Source organism: Nomia melanderi, chromosome 11 (genome assembly GCF_051020985.1).
Source record: "Nomia melanderi isolate GNS246 chromosome 11, iyNomMela1, whole genome shotgun sequence".
NCBI lineage: Eukaryota > Metazoa > Arthropoda > Insecta > Hymenoptera > Halictidae > Nomia > Nomia melanderi.
This window is the reverse complement of record NC_135009.1, coordinates 6,957,455-6,980,120: the sequence shown is the minus strand read 5'-3', so window position 1 is coordinate 6,980,120 and position 22,666 is coordinate 6,957,455. Positions and strand designations below refer to the sequence as shown.

The window sequence follows — 22,666 nt, the reverse complement described above, 5'->3', positions numbered from 1 at the left end:
TGGAGTCCTTATAAGGTTTTAAATTACTTGCAGATCAACTCTGTAGATCGGAAATGATCGAATTACGTTCGAGCTATTCGAATTACTCGAAGATATTGATAATGACTAAGAAAATTATAATTTACAAACAGTTTGTCGACTGCTAGCAGGAAATTTGAATAACCGATTCGGTTTCATCAAGATTTCACTATAAATTCGAGTTATTCGAATAAATTGAGTATTCAAGAACATTGCTAATAGCTTCTAAACTAGCGTCGACGATAAATCTTCTTCTATTCCGTTGTTCATCGACGGACACAAGCTTCTCCGCGACGTGTTCACTGAACAATCGCGACCAGACACCTTATCGTGACCTGGAAGATTCGTCTTTCGGTTAATTAATCATTGCCGGTTAATTAATTCACACCCACCTAGTAGCTCGACTCTTCCGCCAAGGCTAAATTGAAACACGACGAACTCTGTTCAGGAAATTGAACCCTTTGCACTGGATCGTCGATCGAAAGCGAGAAAGGTCTTCTGAGGAAACTGACCGGTGACATTCGTCGTCGAATGTGGGAGGACAGTAGCTTGATAAATATGGATGAAGGAGGTTCCTCGGTGACCTAACGACTTCGACGAACGGAAATTGTCGGCACGTCACGGTGGCGACGGTGTCGATCAGTGCTCGCGATCTTCGAAGCAACGACAGTCGTCTACAGACGATTCCGAGTCTCGACGTCGAACTTGGAGTACCCATGATCGACCGTTAGTAGTGTCATATTGTTTTGAGCCTTTCGACCCACACGAAACTCCTTAGGAAACATCGCCTCCTTTGGTAGCTTCGCACCACCGGCCGCTCGACCGAGTGCGTGAACCAAATGTCCGAATCTGCGGTTCCTCTCGTACTGAGCAGGATTACTATCGCAACGACTAGTCATCAGTAGGGTAAAACTAACCTGTCTCACGACGGTCTTCGACAGGTTAGTCGTTAGACGGTCTAACTCTAACTCAGAAATTGTGACGAGATTGAAGAAAATTGAAGCATCGAACACTAAAAAAGAATATATTATCCGGAATTGAAATAAGAACCCTTGAAGCTCTGACAACTTCGTTAAACGGAAATTAACGATCAGTCAAGTAGGTTATGATGACGATGAGTACTAGCAATCTTCGGACCAACCAGAAGAGCTTAGGTACTCGCTGATCTGTTGATTGTTTGAACCTTCCTAGATGAAATTACGATAAGGTTGGAAAAAATCGAAAGAGCAAACACCAAGAATATTACAGAATATAGAAACCACGATGAAAATAAAAATCTTAGATACTCTAACAACTTCGTTAAACGGAAATTGTCGATAAGTCGTGTTGTTTATGATATTGACCTAGGAGTGCTAGCAATCCTTGGAGCAACGAGAATTTACTTATTCTTTGATCTTTAAATCGTTGGATCTCTGTATGGCTCATCATGAAATTGCATGAAGATGAAAGTTAATCGAAATGCTGAGAGGAAGTGTCAGTTGAAATAATATTGAGTCCCTAACAATCAATTCATGTTCACTAATCTGAAGAAAACTTAATTGATTTTTAGATCTTCAACCAGTTAACTGTGTTTGCCGAGTATACTCGTCACCTTGAAACTCAAAATAATACTAATTTGTTCAAAAATTATTTATTTTTACAAATAAACACGTAATTCTTTCTAATTTTGTTTTAGTTTTCTATCTTAATGTATGTTAGATGCACTCCACCTGAATGTAACGTACGTACTCATTGTTTGATTTTATTAGACACCCTACGAAAGATGTTTAAAACTAAATTCCACATTTAACTGGTTAAATTCTTTCTAATAAAATTCCAATAAAATCGTAGAAAATCTACATACACCAGAGATCAACAAAACGTGACGTGTAAATTCGGATAAAAAATTCGAACATTATTGGAAGCTTGGTAATTTTCAGATTCGAAATGTTAACAGGATAGCTCGCGGCTGTAATTCGCAGTCGAGTGGATCTCTGACACAATACCTATACATATATATGTATACACTGATAATCGAACATCCGAGTTATACGATTGTTTTTCATTGGGACGGATAATGGATTCAACGAGATTACTGTCCGTGATTTATGGGGAAAATAGGCAACTACGACTTGAAAAGAGTTGTGTACATTCGTCGTCGACAGAATTAATTTGCTTCCGTTGAGAGTGATATTAATTTTCATTTGTGCTTCAGAAAAGAAAAATATTTTTTTATATGTAATTCACTGAAGGTTTTCGCTGTACGTGCGAAAAATTTGAATTTTTATAGGGAAATAGAGATAATTAATATATTTGACGAAGTAATTCTTCATATAGATAATAAGTTAGAATTTATGATAATTGATATTACATCTATTATAGCTCGGATAGTTTCGTTCTAGTATACAACGGCTATTGTATTCTTGCAATTAATTAATCGCGTTAGTCATATTTTATTGTGGGCCTGACATTTATTAACCATGGTTGGGAGGAACGAAGATTATCAATGTCCAGCTTTCGTTCTGTCTTCTTTCCTACAATTTTATTATTGATATTATTAACATTTATTATTTATTATTTATTATATTATTTATTATAGGTAATTATTATATGAACCATTCAAACATGAAGATAGCTAACTTCACTTTCGAAACACATTCATATTAGATTTCTCATATACCAGATTACTGAATTACCACTCAATGTACACAAATTTCATCAAGTTTGTCTACTTCTCACTTCATAGAATCAACATCTACAACACTTTAACACCTGACATTCAAAATCATACATGTGCAACATCTGAAAAGGTTTGCTTTGTTAACTCCCTAAATCACTTAAACATGAAGCAGCTCGTTAAAACGCTAGTTTAGAGGACCAAGATTAAGTCGACAGCATTCTTCAGCTATGCACATTTTACGACGCTCTCTAGTTGCCCCTCGTCATCTTTCAAGTAAACTGTGTACCCTGTTTGCACAACGGAAACGAATAATAACGACGACAAAGGCAAGAGAAACACGAGTGCGCTGGATACTCGTGAGAAACCGACGAGGAAACACTGCTAGAGAGAAAATACGTCCGGTTTCGATGCGAAAAAAGTTCAGGCTGAAGCCCATGGAAGTTGCATAAGAAACGAACGAACTCGTAATATTCAGAGGAATTATATTCTCTACAATTCCATCCAATTCTCTAAGTCATCTCTGCGGGCGCTCTAGCATTCGCTACCACTCTGCGATATATGGAAGTTCTAGATGGAGACGCGAGAGAGAAAGACAGTGGAAAAGGTCAAACAGTGATCTCTGCGATGTATAAAAACCCGGAACGGAAGAATTGATTCTTCCTAACCTTGAACCAGGCCCCACGCCATTGCTCCCCTATATTCAATATTATTCTAATCGAACGAAAGACGGTAACTGGTCACGACAGAAATACCGTTATCGCTTCCTCGGAAAAATATCCTGGACTCTAGTGTACAGACGATTACGTGGAATTCAATTTATAAGTGGGACAATGGTGGAATTTTTCGAAATGAGGGATCGAGTAACTTCTGAGAACTTGAGATCCTAAGAAATGATAACTGTATTTTAGAGCTTCTGTCTTTTCAACAGTGACCATCTTCTTTTGTAGTAAAATGTTAAGGACAAAGTGGTCCTAACGAGTGTAGTTGAGAAAGAAATAAGAAATAGGGTTTATTACAATGAAGGTAATAATTATATGCAATCTTTTGCTACCACTGTTAGCATCAGTGATCTGTTGACTCGTTGATAACTCAATAGAATCAAGGTTTCATCAGCTGATCAATTAAAGAACATATACATTTCAACAAGTTCACATCAAATTATCTGAATACTCATATACCATAGCGTATAGTTAGAAGATGATGTCTAGCAGCACAGCACAGAAGCAAGATGGCTCTCAGGCTGAGTGTTTTGTTTATAGTTTTGATTGGTTACGTGTACCTGTATTGAGAATAGCAAATTAGCATCGAAAATGAAATGAGAAGAAGTAAAAATTAACTAGTCAAACCCACGAGCCTCAGCCTATCCATCAACTGATCCCCTAACTTTACATCAGTTGCATTTAGATGCAAGTCAAGATATTTATGTTCCGGCACGAAGGAGATCTTCTCTAAAGCATCTTATGCAACGATGCACAGTCACTGACACGGTTCTTTATCTTTTCGACGCATCGCGAGTGCAAGAGACTTCCATTATCTCCACAGCAGCGATCTTTCTTCCCACCAAGTGTGCAGAGGGTTGCAACCCTAGCTGCAGCCTATACATCGGACACCCGCTCGAGCGATCTTATCGAACGTTTATAAGCACTCTACCAGGTACAAGAGTTTTACGAGTGTCGAACAGCCAGGAGTTTGTGGAAAGCGCTGTAACCACGGATCGTCGCGTCGTGTAATAACTGTTCCTTCAGGGAACAGCGAAAGTGGCGGTCCCCGAACGTACGGTGCAAAATAAGGTTGCAGTTGGAGGAACGTTGAATTTTGCCGATCGATGCATCTGGAAACATCGACTCAAGGAGGAAAATTGTATTCTGCTTTCTATTCGGCATTTGTATTCTGAGGGAAAATATTTTTTGGGACAGTATGTGAATTTTGAGAACGGTTTGATGTAGAAGTCTAAAATTTCAGTCTCGTGGGAGAAAGGTATGTATTATTCTATGCGCGATCATAAGAAAATTGAGAAACAGTCGGGGTGAAAAAGGAACCGTGCTAGTTGAAATGCTTGGCGAAAAGAATAAATTTTTAAATTTCTAAGCTTCAAAGTTTCTGAATTTAAAACTTCCCAAGATCTAAAGTTCTTAAGTTTCCACATTTCAAACACCTCCAGTGCTCAAGTTTCCAAATTTTGAATGTTCCAATTTCCCAAGCTTCTAAATTTTCAAGTTTCAAACTTTCCAAACTTCAAACTGTAAAAAATAGGAAAATTCAAAAGTTTGAAAGCTTGAATATTTAAGACTTCGTTTCTTTACAAAAAAATCCAATAAATCCAATAAGATCACTATCCTCACCCTCTATAATCAATACACAGAATAAACTACCCGCCCCCACGAACGAAATTACAATTACAAACAAGGCCACGTACGTTCAGCTCATCACAATAGCAAAAGTTCCACCGCCATCCGTAATTGCTCGCGTTTCTCGTCCGCCGTTACGTACAGGACACATCAGATGGCCGCGCACGCGGCACGAATGCTGAAATAAATGAGCCGGAACACACGCGACCGGCCAAGGAACGTTGTTCCAGGAGTCAACCCTCTCACCCTTGACCCAATACACAGCTCTTTACGAGATACCATAGATTTTAATATCGAAAGAAACGAACCGGACCCTTCTCCAAGCCACGAGCTTCATTCTCCTCGCGGTTATTACTTTTTCTGAAGACCGCTCTGTTTTCACACCGCCGCCGAGTCGCGTTGTTCTGTCCTCGAGTGTTTCCTTCGCACAAGGATAACTCCAACGCGTTTTTCCTCTTTCTCTCTACGTTTCAGTCGCCATAAATTGCGCAGAATATGCTATCCTTGTGATACATGACTGCGATATTCAGGTTGTGCTGTTTTCAGACTGAAACTTGCTTGAAAACTTCTTGTTTCTCTAAATTTTTGAGGTAGATACTACCTTTTCTATGTCTGGGAGGCAATAACGAATTAATTAGACAAAAGCTGGTGGATATGTTGAAACCAATAGGTACAATAGGTAGTAGGAATATGAAAAAAGAAGTCTTATAATTAATTTCTATACCTATTTCCATCTAAACGATGAACAATCTTGCAATCGTATAAGTGCAAACACGAGTGCACAGAATATAGAGTAGAAAATTAGTTCCTACAAGAACTTAAGAATCTTACTACTTTATTCTCAACTTCCTAAGCTTCTTACGACAAGAAATCAGTAACTCTTTTTCTCCGAATTACTTCTGAAAATATAGATTTTGTATGAAGGTCAGTTTTCTTTTCTATCTCTACAAGACAAATGTCAAGTTAACTACATCAATATTGGCAAACTGTATAAATAAAATAGATGTAGTTAATAAAAGGACAAGAAAGATGCAGAAGATACAGTTCCACGATCATCCTTTTCATTCGAGAGATATAAACGACAAGGACTCGTGAACTAGCGTTTCCAAGCGACACTCCTCCTAACGCAGCGTTTCCATACACTCCAAATGACCCGTCGAAAGTCGCTGGACACTTTACAATGCTCTTAAAACGTGACGCGGTTCTTAAGCCTTTTACGGAGCTAATTGACTAGCAGGAAAGGAGGCGATGGATCCTGTAATGGCGCGGAACGCGGCGGAATGTCTCGGACAGGTTGTAATTTTCCGGAGTAGATGCGCGGCGAACGTGTTCCTCTTTCGATCCATTACGCCTCTAATATCCTAGGCTTCTTCGATAGATCAGAGACGCTGGCGCGGGGAAACTTGGAACTTCGCGAGCAACTGCTGAAACCGTTGAAGAACGGGTTGTTAAAAGTTGGGGATAATAAATGCAGTTATTTGAGTAGACACCGACATTCGAGAACTTTCATGTTTTAATTGAATGATGCTTGTAGTGAATTATTTTTATGAGGAAAAAGTTGAATGGATGGAAAATATATTGGGAAATAGTAAAGGATGTATAATTGGAAATTTGAGATTTGAAATTTGAAACTTAAGAAGTTGATATTGGGAAACCTAGCATTTGATAACTTGGAGTTGGAAAATTTGAAATTGGAAAAGTTGTAGTTAGAAAAGTTGAAATTAGAAAAGTTAAAATTTCAGATCTTTAAATTGTAATTTCTAACTTCTAAATGTTTTATTTTCTCAGTCCGACTATTAATCTACAATTCCCGTTTTCCCTAATTTGAACGAAAAAAATTGGGTCACTATCACATTACTACCGAATTATCTAAAACATTCAATACCCGACAAACTTACATAATTAAAGTGTTATCAGAAATTTAACAGCATTCAAAGATGATAAATCCCAAACGATAAAATAATAAAACTGTTCCAATTTCCTCTGTCCCATCGACTCCACATGTCGATGTTCTCATGGCCCGACCAAAGTCGTCCCATTCCACTTAGACGCGTTGATATGTCGTTCACGCGTCCACACGAGCCATTAAATCAGTCGGCGGACTCGGACAAGAAAAATGGCAGTACACCGCCAGTTATTTTTCATCGGGACCGTTGCCCCGCGCGCGGACACTTTTTCCTCGAAATCTGACGCGCAGAGACGTTCCTCGGCCTCGGGGCAGAGGTTTTATTAAAAAAGTAAGCGGACTGTTCGTCGCGACTTCAGTTGCCCAGTCCACAGGGTAAAGCGAAAAAGAAAATTAAAGTTTCTCCGCCGCAACATCGAGGCAATCGGCGGGACTGTTATCAAAAAAGGACACTAGCTTTACCTTTTTGTGACTAGCGTTACAGCTGGAATTTTATTAAAAAAAACCTTTTCCCAATTAGATATCAATACTTAACATTTTATCTTTACATTAATTACATATGGACGATCGAAATAAATTCTTTACTTCGACTTAAAAAATCATTTTTATCGCAAAACATTGAGTGCAGTGATTTGATTTGAATGTAGGAGATACAAGAAGGTTGATCTTAATAGTTTTCATTAACATTCTGTTCATATTTGTGCGCGCTAGATTGTCAGCGAACGTATTTATTGTCCTATAATTCTGTCCACAACTACAATCGCTATAATTATTTTGTCGTTAATAATTCAGTAGGAACGAAGAGAAATCCTGTATTCGTGTTTTGATCCACGTTTGTTCCAAAGATTACGAATTAATAATAGAATGTTAATATATGATTTCAATTCGAATGAATGTAACGGTAATTTATATTCCGCTAACGTAATGTAGAACGTTTTCGTCACGAGTATGACAAGATATTACAAGACAGGCAGGTAAAGAGGCTTTCACAGTTAAACTCGTGCACGTGATGCGGAACGCACGTTTATTTTGGGCAACAATGACGCCGGTCAATCTCGGATTGAACGGACAAACTGTCGAGCGCTCTGTATCGACGTGGGAAACAATTTTAATCGCTTCGCAAGCGGTGCACGCGAGGAAAAGCGTCAGTTGTGCGAAAAAGGAATCCGTTATTCCGAGGTTTATTTATGGCACAAATTATATACATAATTCTAAGTTACAATACTTTAATGATTGAGCATTTGTACATTATGTAAGCTATTACTTCGATTTCTCCAAAGTTTCCCACGTCAAAGTTTCATTTCGAATATTGTTAAAATGGTTAATCATTAATGATGAAGCCTGAAATCTGAAATTTGATATTTAAAATTTGAAATTTGAAATTTGAAAAGTCAAAATTTGAAAGTCTAAAATTTGAAAAGTCGATTACAAATGGTTAATAATCAAAACAACCGCCATCGTTATTTATGACTTTTTGCCATTTTCTGGAACCCTACCAATGGAAATAGCGATAGAAATTCGTTAACTTCAACGAAATGTATTTAAACTAACTAAGCCCGTCGAAAATTTTCCGCGTGTAAAGAGAACGCGTCAGGTCAATCGACTTTTAATTAAAAGACTCATTTTCGAGGCTATCATTACAGTCTGCTCAATTTGTTGCTTCTTTTCTGTATTTCAGGAGAAGCGAGAACATCGGAGACGGCGCGTCGGACTCGTTCAGCAATCAAAGGTAATTTGAAAATAATTGCTAGCGAAGAGTGTATTTTTAGTTAGTTTCACTGCTCAGTCATTTATTTTCCCTCTTCGCTCTCCAAACACAAAGTTCCCAAAGTTTCTTCGACAAACTATTTACGAATTCGAAACGCAAATTCCAGTTATCGAAGAATATATCTCAAACTTTGTAATTACAGTCGATCGTGTATTTTAAATTTACCTTCTGCCGTGTTTCATTCAAAAACAGAAAATAACCGTAGATAAAAATTACAACCGAAATCTGTTGAGCAACCCTAAAATTTTACAATATTTTCAAAACACACAGCGAGTTTTTCTATCACAAGCTTTCATTCTAAGACTTTCTCCATCGAGTACAATCGATATTACGCGCGATAAAGGTTACAAGGCAGCAAAGCAAGGGAAGTAGAGCATTTCCCTTGAAAATCGAAGTTTTTCGACAAGTAGTAATTACGGTGAAGCTATAAACGCGGAAACGCGATACCCGAGACGTGTAGTTTGCAAGGAAGACGAGGCGAGGGCGTGTAAACGTCCCAAGATCCTCGAAACACGAGGGAAAACAGAAATACGAGCGGGAGGATTTAGTGCTGTGCGAAAATCCCTGTTGCAACGAGTGTTTACTGAGACTCCAAACAGAACAGAGACTCGCGTTCCCTTTATCAATTACAAGCGACGATATAATTTACCGGCGCAACGAGGAACGACGTAATTCACCGGCGAAACGCGAGGAACAACATTTTTCGTTGATTTTCCATCCTGTTTGTTGACACGGGGCAAGCGTCGGTTTCTAAAGCTGCATTCAACTGCTCCGCGAAAGCATCAGATCCCGTTGTTGTTTAGCTGCGATCCTCGAGGGATGTTGTCCTGAACCGCGCGAAGCTAATTAACGGCACAGCCGCATCGCTTGGCTTAATTAAAAAGCCATAGAATGAAAGGTGTCCCACGGAAGACAGACCGCCAAAACTTGCCACTCGGTTTAATTAAACACTGCACGAGAAGTTCCGATATACGCCTGGAATACTGGTACATCGGGGATTATTATCGACTGATCTAGGGAGAAATTGGAATGAGAGAGTTGATCCAGGTGGAATTTCAGTTTCTTACCGAAAATTTTACTGCAAAACTCCTGCGGAAACATTTTGCTAAGCTGAATGGGCAATTTGTCTTCGTCAAATTGTGTACGAGCAACTTTAAATGCATTAATTGCTACTGTTGGAGCTTATTATTGGTTAACTTAGGAGAAAAAGGTGAAAATAAAGCACTGATCGGCATGGAATTCATATTTATTGTTAACAATTTTATTGAAAAACGCATTTTCGATCTGTAGGTACGAAAACATCAGTCGGAAGCACCTCACTAAGCAGAATTACCAATCTTTCTTCGCTGAGTTATGTAATAGGGACTTTAAACACATTAAATGCTACTGTTGGAACTTTTTATTAGTTAATCTAAGGGAAAAAGTTGAAAACGAAACACTAATCGACTTGGAATTCGCGTTTACTGCTAAAAATTCTATTGGAAAATACATTTTCGACATGTAGGTGCGAGAAGATCACTCGGGAACACTTTACTAAGCAGAATTACCAATCCTCCATCGCCGAATTGTGTAATAGGAACTCTAAACACGTTGAATGCTGCTGTTAGGGTTTATCCCTTCTAGATGATAACTCGTAGGGGTAAGAGGATGCAGACAACGGAATTAATCCCAGCCCAGGAGTGTATTCAGTGCGATGTAATAGCACGATTCAGGGATTAGACTTGGAGAATAAATATACGGTCGCTGCGCAATCTGAACCCCGGAATTGATTTCGCCGGTAGCTAGCCAGGAGATCGATAAGGCTCACGGTAGAATCATTTCAAACGATCGACACGTTGAACGTAGATCTATCTGTCTACCCAAGTCCGCAAAATCCGCCTGAGATAACCGCAAAATCGACTCGTGAAATTCAACAGATAGACTGAACAACGTGATTGTTATCTTAATCAGTAGCGACAAACTTGATTCCCTCGCCATAAGTAGTTGGCTCCCGCTGCGATGTTCAGGATTAGGAAAATACAAACGACAAAGCTCCAGATTTAGACTACAGAGTTTCAGGTATATACAAAGTTGTAGCAACGAAACGCTGCAGGCTGATCCGCTAGAATTTCGGTTGACTGCACTGTGGACATCGTAGGAATTGAGTAGACAGATCGCTACGCAAACAAGTTTGCCAACAGAGAAGCTAATCCTGACAACTGATCTCGATAATGCCAAATTCCCGACTAGGAGGATAGGATGCCACGCGTCATCAGGAACTATCATCATGTTACCAGCTTTGTGCCCCGCATAATTAGCATCCATCCAACCCAGTGGCGAATGTTTACAGGAAGCTATGCAGGAAAGAGGATCGCCATGGATGCGGATGCGAAAACTCGATTGCCGGGACGAGATAATACGTCGTGTTTGGATTGAACGGCGTCGCGCGAGGAAATATTGTTTCAAGGAAGCGCGCGTTGCCTATAAAAATGTTTGCGTCCGACGCGCGTCATCGTCATACGGACGCGCACGTATCCAGCGAATTGCTGTGCGTGCGAGGATGACCGATCGAACGCGTCATTAATAATAAAGCAACCGGTATCACGCGGACGCGCATCCGGAATTATTAACCATCGACGCGAGGGAAAATTGCGAGCAAACACGGATCGACAAAAATTAACGATGATCACAGGGACGGACTGGATAATGATCCCGATGACGGGGGCGACTACGAGAGCAACGTGGAATTGCGGCAAATTGAAACGAATCGTTGATTCGCCCGGGGCGGGCTCTGATGACTGCATAACACGTTCGGGCGGAAACAAAACGCGACGCTGCGTTAATTAGCTGTCCTGAAATATCATCGCGTGAACGAAAAATGGAGGGATGTTGTGCGAATTCTTATATTTGCTGATTGCTGATGGATATTTTGCGGAGATGAGAAAATGGTTGACTGTAAGATGAATTGGTAGTTGTAATAATAAGTGGAATATAATATAGTATAGTTAGGAATAGCTGAAGTAATGAGTAACCATAGCAACTAAGCTAAAACCATAATAATAAGTAACCATAGTAAAGAATACCTACAGTAACAAGTAGAATTCGTTAGAAGGAATCAAATTTTAAGGGAATTTATTTCATTCGATCAAAGTAAATTACTGAACTAAATAAGAACCGAGAGTCTGATCTACAGTAACAGTAATAGCATACTATTCTGTGTTAGTAAAACAGCAAACGTTTCAGTTAGCAGGTATCGGTCAACTTTTCATCGTCCTACAATACTTATTTGATCTTGCCACGAACAAACAAACGACAAGCTGTTTTCTGTTTGTCTAGGGTGTACAAGAAATCATCGCCGAACAACAAGCTTACTTTATATCTGGCGAGCAGGGACCTGATCGTCAGCGAGACGAAGATCGACAAACTGCAGGGCGTGCTACTGGTTGACCCAGACTACTTACAGGACAAGAGGGTGAGGAACAAACTTACTGTTAATGCATTGATCGAAGGAAATCAGTTTAGAAACGGTGGGTGTAGGATTTGACGGTTAGTAAACTTACACTTCAACAACAAAGTCCACAAAGTCAAAGTACACAACAATAAAAGTAACAAGCATTAACAAATAACGAATAACAGAGAAACGAAAAGAACACAAGGAACGTCATAGCGACGTCCGAAAATGTACTGCCCAAAAATTGTCGTGGTGGGCCCACGAGAAATCCGCTTCCCCAATTTTTCCCGCGCGTCTAGGTCAGGAAGGCTTTTTCCAAAACGCGGGGAAAACCCGTACGTGCTGACTCACGCTGATGAAAAATTGTCGTCCAGAGGCGGAGCGTTTTATAGCCTTGCCTAGCGCAGCTATGTATATACCTGGGTGAGTTCAGTTTGTCGCGGGATTCCCGTGGCGCAGAAAATGTATCTCCTTGTCCACCATACCAGTAAATTACAAATTTCTTGATAATGAAACAACCATTTTTGTGCTGTGACAATTGTGGTATATAACAAAGCTTTCGTTAAAGACCTGCCCTTTGTTTCTCGATATTTGGTGATAGTTTGCAAACAATTGTCTCTTAATTTGGACTAATCTTTGGCCTGTTCACGGGTCACGTAACTCGTTCTTAACGGTACCATTCAACGAATCGGGTTACTAACAAGCCCATTCGTTCAAGTTCCGTCACTCGCCAAGTGACCTAGCTTAATTCTCATCACGAATCTCCGAAGGACACCACCCCTTGATATACTTAATGACAGTTACTTTCGAAGTTGCACAAGTCGGACTTATCTCCACGAGGCCGGGCTCTGAATTTTTCACATCTTGTCGTCCTCGCGAGATATTGACTCACAAAACTGTATAACAATATAATACTTGACATTACAAAATATCTCAATTATATCAGTTTCTATAGAGTTTAACAAGTGGACACATTGACCAAATAAACGTTCATCGAAACTCAAAATATTTCGTAACGATTGCTCTTCTTACTTTCTCACACTTTCTAAATCCAACGGTACTCAATTCACTCTTATTCACCACTAAGAAAATTAAGTTTTAAATCTATTTAACGCTGGAACAACCGCATTCGTCAATATGACGGGTTTCAATTTTCTAATTTCGCAATTACTGCTATCTTGAAAGCATTAAATGTCCGAAGTGATTTCAGAAATAAATAGTTCCACTTCAATATTATAATTAGTATATGAAAAAATGGAACAAAAAATCCATTGTTACAATTCTTATAAGCATTACATATTAATCATGTTGAATGCTTGATTGTTCTAGTGTTAACTCCTTGTTTTATGAATTCGTTCACAACTGTGGTTTGTGGAAATACTTTATCGTTAATAATTTGGTAGAAGAAGAAAAGAATTTAATACTGATTCTGTATCTACGTTTACACTAAAGATCAAAGATTGATAAAAAAACGAATAATATTTAATTCGTACCCAAAATAAATGAATTGCATTCAGATTTGTCAAAATTCATTGAAAATATTCACCACACGTCCGACTCGGTTTTGTAAGAGAAGGGGTTAAAAGATTCCGTTGCTTAAATTCAAATGATATCGCAATAATGTCCATCAATCTTACACAGTAATCAATCCAACACGACTATTACATAAACGCGTACTTATGTATTTGGGTTTCGTGAAAACAATTCACCACGGACCCATTTGCGAATCGACCATTATCGCGGCGAGTTCGACGAATATCATTACCGAACCATTGGATAATTGCCGGAAAGATTTAATAGCCGTTCCGCGTTCGCAATTACTTGCTACCTATATTCCCCACCTTTCCCCCATCAACCCGCTGTTTACTAATTACCCGACGGGGTGGACGTGTTCCAGGTGTACGGCCAAATTACGTTGACTTTTCGCTACGGCCGAGAGGACGAGGAGGTAATGGGATTGAAATTTTGCAATGAGGCGGTGATGTGTCTCGCGCAATTGTACCCGCCGTTCCTCGGACCTGATCACCAGGAAACGACGCCGCTACAGGTGTGTGGTTGCTTTTGGAAATTCGACTATGAAATTAGTTAATTACCGTATCCAATTAGCTTCTTGCATCTGAAATTAATTTAAGGGACAACTAATAGTTGAGGATTTTGTATCGAAACGAAACAAAGTTTATTATAAACACGCTTCTTTGTGAAGATGAGAAACAATAGATATGTATTTTATCTGAGTCTGCTAAAACGGATTGTATAATTATAACATATAAGTTCAATTTGAATTCTTCTCAGATATTCTAAAATTAGACCGTAGGTTAATAGAATGTTAATCTATTATACAATTAATCTTGATATTTAAGCGTTTCACAGAAAAAATTGTCAAAAAGTATTCTATACGTCGCTTTTATTCCAGCAACAGATTATAATCAACGCGTTTATAATGGAAAAATACCAAGAATACACGCGTTACACGTCTCCCATTTTTATTAAATACACAAATTCAATTTATCACAGGAAAACACGACTCGCTCAATATATCCTATTTCATACGGAAAAAGAATGAAAACATATTCTGCACGTCGCTGCTATTTCAGCAACAGATTATAATCAACGCATTTAAAATGCAAAAATACACATATTACATTAACATCTCCCATTTTTCTCAAATACACAAATAAATTCCATCACAGGTAAACCAACACGACTCGCCCAATATATCGTATTTCCAACAATAAAGCGTTATCAGACGGTCGATCGTGTTACACCGTACTTCGAGTAAGCTTGAACGAATTCGATTGTAGGGTAGATTGCCGATAGGGGCTCGATGGGATTCATAAATTCGTGAAATCTTGCCGGTTCGGGCCGGACTGGTGGCCGAGCTCGCGATCAATGAAAATTTAATAAAGACACCAAACGCGTGCACGGGCCGCGCTTTCCCAGCCCGATAGCAGGCAGGATTGTTTTCATAACGCGTCGTTAAATTCCGGAAAATTGAAAATATCGCACATATTTGTTGGCCGGGTTAATTTCCGTGGCGATGGCTGGGTCAACGGGACAGGACGTGGATAAAACCGCTCGTGATTGAGCGCTGCCGCGTTTTGTTTGCCAAACGTCAGTGCGCGTCCAGAGGAACGCGAGTTGATTCTTACCCAGCCTAGCGCTTTTTCGTCGGTCGGTTTGGAAAAGCAATTAAATCCTGAATGGCAAACTTTATGAGTCTGGATTGCAGTTTTCTCGTGTACATACCACTGCAGTTAGATTCCTTCTTATTTTGTGTTTTGAAGTTCATTGTATAAAATTACCAAGCTACCGAACCATCAAGTTACTGAATTATCAAAGTTCCGACTTATCCAGATGCTGAATTACCAAGCGATCAAAATATCAAGCTACCAAATTACCAAGCTACCGAATTATGAAGTTATCGAATTACCAAAGTGCCAAATTACCAAGCTACGAAATTACCAAGGTACCGAATCACCAAGCTACGAAATTACCAATTTATTAAATTACCAACACACCAAATTACCAAAATATCAATACCTCAACTAATATCGTTACTAAAAAATATGCAAGTATGCAATGGATCTTTTAAAGCATTCACAAAAATAATAGACCTCTGTCGCTAAGGTATCAAAGCGTTGAAAGCTTGATGAAAGCTTGTCCAAGAGAAACCTCGGCCTCCAAAGTTGCAAAACCTTCATTGTTCATCATGGAAGCAATAACGACCAGCAGGATTTCCCAGCGAAAATTAATGAAGCAATTCGGGGTCCATATTATTCGAGCTAACAGCACCGAAGCACTGGTTCGTAATCAATTAACGGAATAAGCCACTCGGCTTAGAAATCAATTTCGCGCTCCGGTAATTAGAAACTTACATACGAGGACAACGATTCCAAATCAAGTTAACCAGACACGCGTGCTACACACTCTGTGCTGTCGAGCTTGAAATTCGGATATAGAAAGTTCGCAGCTGATGATGTGTGCAACACGGTGACTACCATGGCGAGTCATTGGTGACTCCCAAACAAATCAAATTACAGTAACACATCCGATTAAACGATAGCTCTTGAACTCTATTTAACATATCATGTATTATACAAAGTGGTAGCTTTTAGTAAGATAAATATGCAAAGAATAATGTAATTCAATTAAGCCTTTACATTATAATCATTTTCCTAATTTGTCCTCGACCAATTCCAATTAAATGCACCTAGTTTTAATATCTCACGTTAAATACGAATATCTTTATTAAAAATTCAATAAGAAATATTAATATTATTATTACTAACATTTCCATGATAAAAGTTGTTCAATAGAAAACTGTTGTACATCTTTTAAATACAATTATTTTTTACTAATAAAAAATAGTATTATAACTTGTAAAGTGACTTCATAGAGAAACGAGTTAAGTAATCTAATATTACATTAATTGCATTACGCATATTTTGTTTAAAATATACGAAAATCCTCCTGACTGCAATGTTTTAATCGTATAGAAGGTATAATTTCTCGATCAGCCGGAGAAATTTGTGAATATCAGCTTAGATGTCTGTATTATTAACGGAGAATGTTAATGGCGTCTTAATTGCGTTGTCGGGCGTAAGAAAGGTAATAAAATCTGGCGATAAACCGACGAAAAACGTTCCGCGCGCTCAGCGGATTTACAGAGGCCGGTTTTACTGGCTGTTTTAATAAACCGGCAGCACGCTCACGTAAAAGTTGCCGCGGATCCACCGATGCAGCGAAAATATTATACAAAAACAACCGAGAACGCTGTTCCCGCGTGCGGGTAAGGAACCTAGTTCTTGAGACGCAATTAACCTTAACGCTGCGTAATTACTTTTTCCCGTCTATTCTTGAAAAGTTTCCGTAACGAGAGAAAAATATTAATTATTTCGACTTGACCAGACTTGCGGGGAATATTGTTGGTACTTGGGGTTGGAAGTCTGTATTTCTTTAATTACTATTGTAACACGTTGAACGCCGCACGATTTCATAGAGCAAAATACTCAAAATGGGAAAAATATAATATTAAATCATTCGATTGAATTATGTTATTATTATTGCACGCTCATCTTGCGCAATGTCGCTGAATTAACTATCATTGTTTGTAATATACAAATGTTTTCAAACAATCGTCGTTTAATTAAACGGACTATAGTAATTTGATTTGATTGGGGGACTCCGGAGACCTACATAGCATTCAACGTGTTAATTATTCTCCATTATCCTGAAATAATAGATTTAATAACAATTACCATTGATACTCATTGATAACCTGTAAGTTAAATATAAACAAATTTTTCACTCATTTCAAGTTACAGACGTATGCAAATTTGCAGTTATCTCAGCCATACACCGATTACCCTTGTCCTTATGAATCTTTTATAACTCCAGACTAACGCATCATTTTGACCAGAAAAAAATACTGAATATGCTTGTAACAATTACCAATCAGTGCCCAAAGTTTCAAAACAATATCTTCGACGCTTCTCTTAAAAATTCTCGATCTCATAATCTGTTTACCCTTACAATAAAAAGAAACTCTCGTGTCGCAGTGTATGCAACTCGGTGCACAGCAATTCTTCAGAGATAATGACACTGGGAAGTATCCTCGGGTCATAACGAATTAAAGCACAGAATTCTAGATGCGTCACAGACTCCGGCTTACAACAGAAAGCGAACTCTGGAGGGAACGCACCGCTGCTCATTGTTCGAGGATTATCGTCCACCGAGAAAGGGGCGACGTTTACGACGGTTTTACGAGCGACTCGCGAATAACAAAGGTGGCACGACGTTGCTTCATCGAGATAAGTTTCCCGGGCGCGTCTTATCAAGCCGGTCGCGTTCGTTTCTTGGCCCGCGCGCGAGTCGATTCGTCGAATCTACGGGGAACAACGGTATACGACCGAAGTTTCCAATGCTGAGGGAAGAGGGACGCGTTGGGTCGTCGTTTTAACGAACCAATCGAATCGCGGCGGGTTGTGATAACGCTTGCGTAGGTGTACATTGTTATTCAACGTCGAACAAGGTGGATAGATATAGATAACGGCCGCTTTAGAACGTTCGCGACGCGCTTGACAGTAAGACGTGTCGGTGGAAATCAATTTTGAGAGAAATAGAAGAGTGATATTTGCACCTTTTGAAAATATTCGATGCTCCAGGTGCTTAGTATATTCTTAAAAAATGTATTCTCACAATCTTTATAAACTTTGTAATCAAAATGCGTCTTTTAACAGATCAAATACACTTTCTAGTCATTCAAACTCGCTTTCTCGTAAAGTAGTATATAAATATTAATATCATATCAAACAACATAAGTATATATATTATCAATACCATAAGTATTAATCGTATTAAGTACTCAACAGTTCTAATCAACAATTTTTCCTGCAATCACCGACAAGATGAACACGTCAACGCATAAAATTTTCAACGCATCAATACTCAGTCTCAAACATATCGTTTAAAAATCGCTTACTAAATTATTCTCGTCGAAAATAAACATGTACAACCATGGTGGTCGGTTACTGAGAAACATAGTATCAATAACGGACGTCGACGTGGAGCACGGACACCAATTTTCGTTTACGCGCAAACCAATAATGGGCCCCAAGCTCGTCGATCCGCGGCCCGATAACCATAGAAGGTTTAAACGAACAAGCCGTTAAGAGATCCGATAGATCGTTGATCCGCTCGGAAATGAAGCGTTAAGCTTATGGCGCACGGGATGCGCGTTATATAGGACGCAAGCCTTGTAACCGATACGCGCGACGTCACCGAACAACGCGCACCGAACCGTTCTCGACCAAACCCTACTCGCGCGTGGAGCTTCAATTTCTCCCTCTTTTTGTCCCTTCTACGAGATTCGCTCGTACAAAAAACTTTTTGCCGCTACGAAGCATCAAGGCGGAGCTAGGGGATCTGCTCTCTGTCGTAGCTGCCTTTTCTGCTGAGTATAACGTGGCTTTCCTTTGGCTTGCTCGACTGGGAATGTAGGGGAAGAGTGAAAGAAGGGTGGGGTTCCTTTTTGAATTTGGTAACTTATTTGGGAAGAGTATCTTTGGGTTTGATACTTGTTATATCCCACTAACTTTTTTGTTAGTAACTAAAATGATTGAGGTGATAAAGAAAGAATTGCGGAGGTTCCGAACGGGAACAAATTTGGAGTTTTGATTTGGAGATAATTTAAAGTTCCTTTTATTCCCGTTCAGAACCTCCACAATTCCTTTTTTATCACCTCAATCATTTTAGTTACTAACAAGAAAGTTAGTGGGACATAACAAATACCAAACCCAAAGATACTCTTCCCAAATAAGTTACCAAATAAGAAAATTTTTTAATCTTTCAAATGAAAGAAAGGAATTTCCAAATATCAAGAAAACAAAATTTATCAAATTCTCATATGAAGAGTGTAATGGCCAACATAAAAATGGTCATTCGGTAATAAAAGACTTAAAAGATTCGTTCGGCCGGAAAATCGAAAATTTTCCCTTCGAGTAGAGGTTCGTTATCTTCGTACTTCGATAATTTCTAACAATAGTAGCAGATATTTTCTTCAGCATGTCGCTTTATTCATCTCTCTTTGAAAGAGAAGTGAACAAGTTTACCAACGAGCTGCGCGAAACTTCTATCCGGGAAGTTTCTGTCAATGCGCATCGCCCGCGGCGTTCATCGACAGGGCAAATAGCTCTCCATGTACTGGACAAGAGTAAATATTTCAAAGCGGCGAACCTGAACTGAAAATTGGGCATCCAGTTCGCGCGATGCTCCCTTGGAACGCGGATAGTATCGAAAATGAAGGAATGGTGACCTCACCAACGATTCAAAGATTCCGAGGAGCCCTTTCTGAGTCCTCCAACTCTTTCACAAGGAAAATTGTTGAACACGGAGTACGTAGGAACTCGTCCTTCTTCACAGAAATACGAATTTCTTGTAATTTCTTCAGACTTGTTCTTTAAACTTGGTTTCTCTAACTGCGTACAATGTGGTTCGTAACTGTAAAAAGTTAGAGAAGTTACAGAAATACTTGTGCTCTTGATACAATTGGAAAGGAGAATGCTTCAGAAGAAAGTTCTAACGAACTCTTGGTGGAAGTAAGCATTTTCATTTAAGGAGATTGCGTGGTTGTTAAATGCACTGTTGCATTTGAGGAAAACAATGATACTGTGAATATAATATTTTTCAGGACTATTCATCTTTTTCGTTGTGACACTCTTTGCTGGTTGCACTAAGAGGAAAGGTGTAACTCATCATAGTTTCGTGGATTATTAATAATATGTGTAGAGTAATTCCAGATTAGGTTTCTATTTTGTAATTTCCTTCATTTCTAAATATTCCAATTTCTAATTTTCAATTTCCAACTTGCAATTTCCAATTTCTAATTTACAATTTTCCAATTTCCAATTTTTAATTTCCTTAATTCCCGATAAAAATGCTAATAAAAACAAACTCTATCGAAACAATCAACAATATTCTGATCCATTCGATTACGATCGCGACTATTCGCTCGAATTTCACGCCATAAAATATTCAATTACGCTTTTTGTAGCACGCATCCCCGCGGAAGGATTAACTCTTCCCAACGCCGTAGATCTCGTTCGCGCACACCTTTTGCCTCCACGCACCACGGTTCGAGAGAAAACGCGGGTGTTTACGAGATGCTCGTCTTCGGAGAGTCATTCTACCTCTATTTCCCTCTGCTCTCCTTCTCATGTCTACTTTTCGTCTTTCCACAGCCTTCTCGCGAATACGAATGTTTCACTCGAAGACATACAGGGTGCACAATTTATCAATCGTAACAATTCTTCCAGCACTTCAGATTATTACACAAAAAAAAATGCTCTGAAGGAAAGTTAATCTGTTTTCAATCGGTTGTAATTTGGAATAAAAGAATTTCCCAGAAAATTATGTTTCCAACAATTTCACCATTTTTTGACCTTGACTCTTTTTAAGTGACCCGATGTATATTGTATACTACCGTAAGCACTATTGAAACGAATTCAACGACCTATATTACAACCTTGAAATGACCTTTACTTTCGAAATTTCGTCTTCATCAGATTATACCAATATTACTAATTATATTAATACAACTACAAACTATATAATAATTATATAAATATATAATACCAATACTACTAATTATCTAAAATAACTACAAATTGTATAACAGTTATATAATAATTCCATAAATATATAACAGTCCATTCCTAACCTACACGAAATTTCGATAATTTTCAATGTTGTTAAACATTTGCTTCATTGAAATTTAGAAATTTGAAAAGTCGTTGCGACCGAGAAATTGTACACCTTATATTCCATCTGTTTCCATCTCTTCCTTCGTTTATCTTGCAATACCGTAAGCTTTAAGAAAACTGCTCAAAAGTGAGATTTAAGGGAAGCACTCGAGACGCGCTGCGACTCCATTCGTTGCAATTACCTGTGTCCCGACTCAGCACACTGTTTCCTGAATCTAACGTTCGCGGAATTTCGCGAAAATTCCAGTTCGCATTAATCGGATTCGGTTTCGAGAATGAAACTAAGTACTTAAGTGCGTCTAGGAAATTACAGAGCAGCAAGATTCACCTCGGAACGATTGTCAATTGAAACGGAGCTATTGTTTACAATCAGGGCCGCTTTCTAATTAACTTACGCGGTAAGAAAAATAATAAGGCGATAAACCTAGCAATCGTAATAGCGCCGTAGTTTTAATCGAATGATACACCGGATGGTTTCGATACACAGGGTTCCAGAGGAAACTAGGAATTACTGACCCACTTATTGTTCAATTTACTATTCTATTTTATCCACTTTTCTACTGGCATTTTTCCTACAGTAAAATCGAAAAACGGTTAATAACTCGCCTAATCTAAATTGTCAAATGTCTATATTTTCAATTGTTTCATTCGTACAATGAATTCTAGGCACAGGTTCATTTAAATATTCCTCGTATATGTATTTATTTTCATAAATATACTTATAAATATTTATTTTCAAAAAATATATACATATCCTTTTTATTGCACATCAATGATATTTACATACTAGTGCATTTGAAAAAAGCAGACCATCTCTTTTGGACATAGATCCTATATTAAAGAATTCGCCCACACAAAGGCTCAAAAACCACAAAAAGAAACACAATATTAAGCCAAAAAGTAACGTGATCAAGCACACACCATCACAGGCGTATCCTCCGTTGTCAAGGATCATAGAGTCAAGGATTCATTGGAGGGTCGGTCGCGAAGGAATTTCCGTCCGGGTGGAAGCGCGCGCGGAACACGTTCCGCGCCTCATTCCGGGTGGGGAACAGGTTACGATCGGGCAGGGGGCGCGGCGACACAGCCTTGACATTGACCCTGACCTAGAGTCAGGTCGATCGGCGGCACCACCACGTGGAAATTATTTATCAGCCTCCGTTGGCTCCCTTTTCCTGGGGTTCCGCGGCAACCGACAGGCCTCACGTGATCCATTATTTATTCGACGGATGAATTAAGCATGTATTCGGAGAGATCGTCTTCGAGCATGCCGTTTG

General features: G+C 38.9%; 2 protein-coding genes across 8 annotated transcripts in view; one reads left to right on the top strand and one right to left on the bottom strand.

Annotated features, from left to right (window-relative positions):
* LOC116428856 (sex-regulated protein janus-A) overlaps window positions 1–22,666 on the bottom strand; it is a 105,622-nt gene that overhangs the window by 52,267 nt on the left and 30,689 nt on the right. The window lies entirely within an intron of this gene.
* Window positions 1–22,666, top strand: part of LOC116428855 (arrestin homolog) — a 78,769-nt gene that overhangs the window by 27,212 nt on the left and 28,891 nt on the right. For all 5 annotated transcript variants that reach the window (XM_076371915.1, XM_031981017.2, XM_076371912.1 and 2 more), the window contains 3 exons: window positions 8,610–8,660; window positions 12,015–12,150; window positions 14,027–14,176. In XM_076371915.1, coding sequence (XP_076228030.1) covers window positions 8,610–8,660; window positions 12,015–12,150; window positions 14,027–14,176 — 337 coding nt within the window. The remainder of the gene's footprint in view (window positions 1–8,609; window positions 8,661–12,014; window positions 12,151–14,026; window positions 14,177–22,666) is intronic.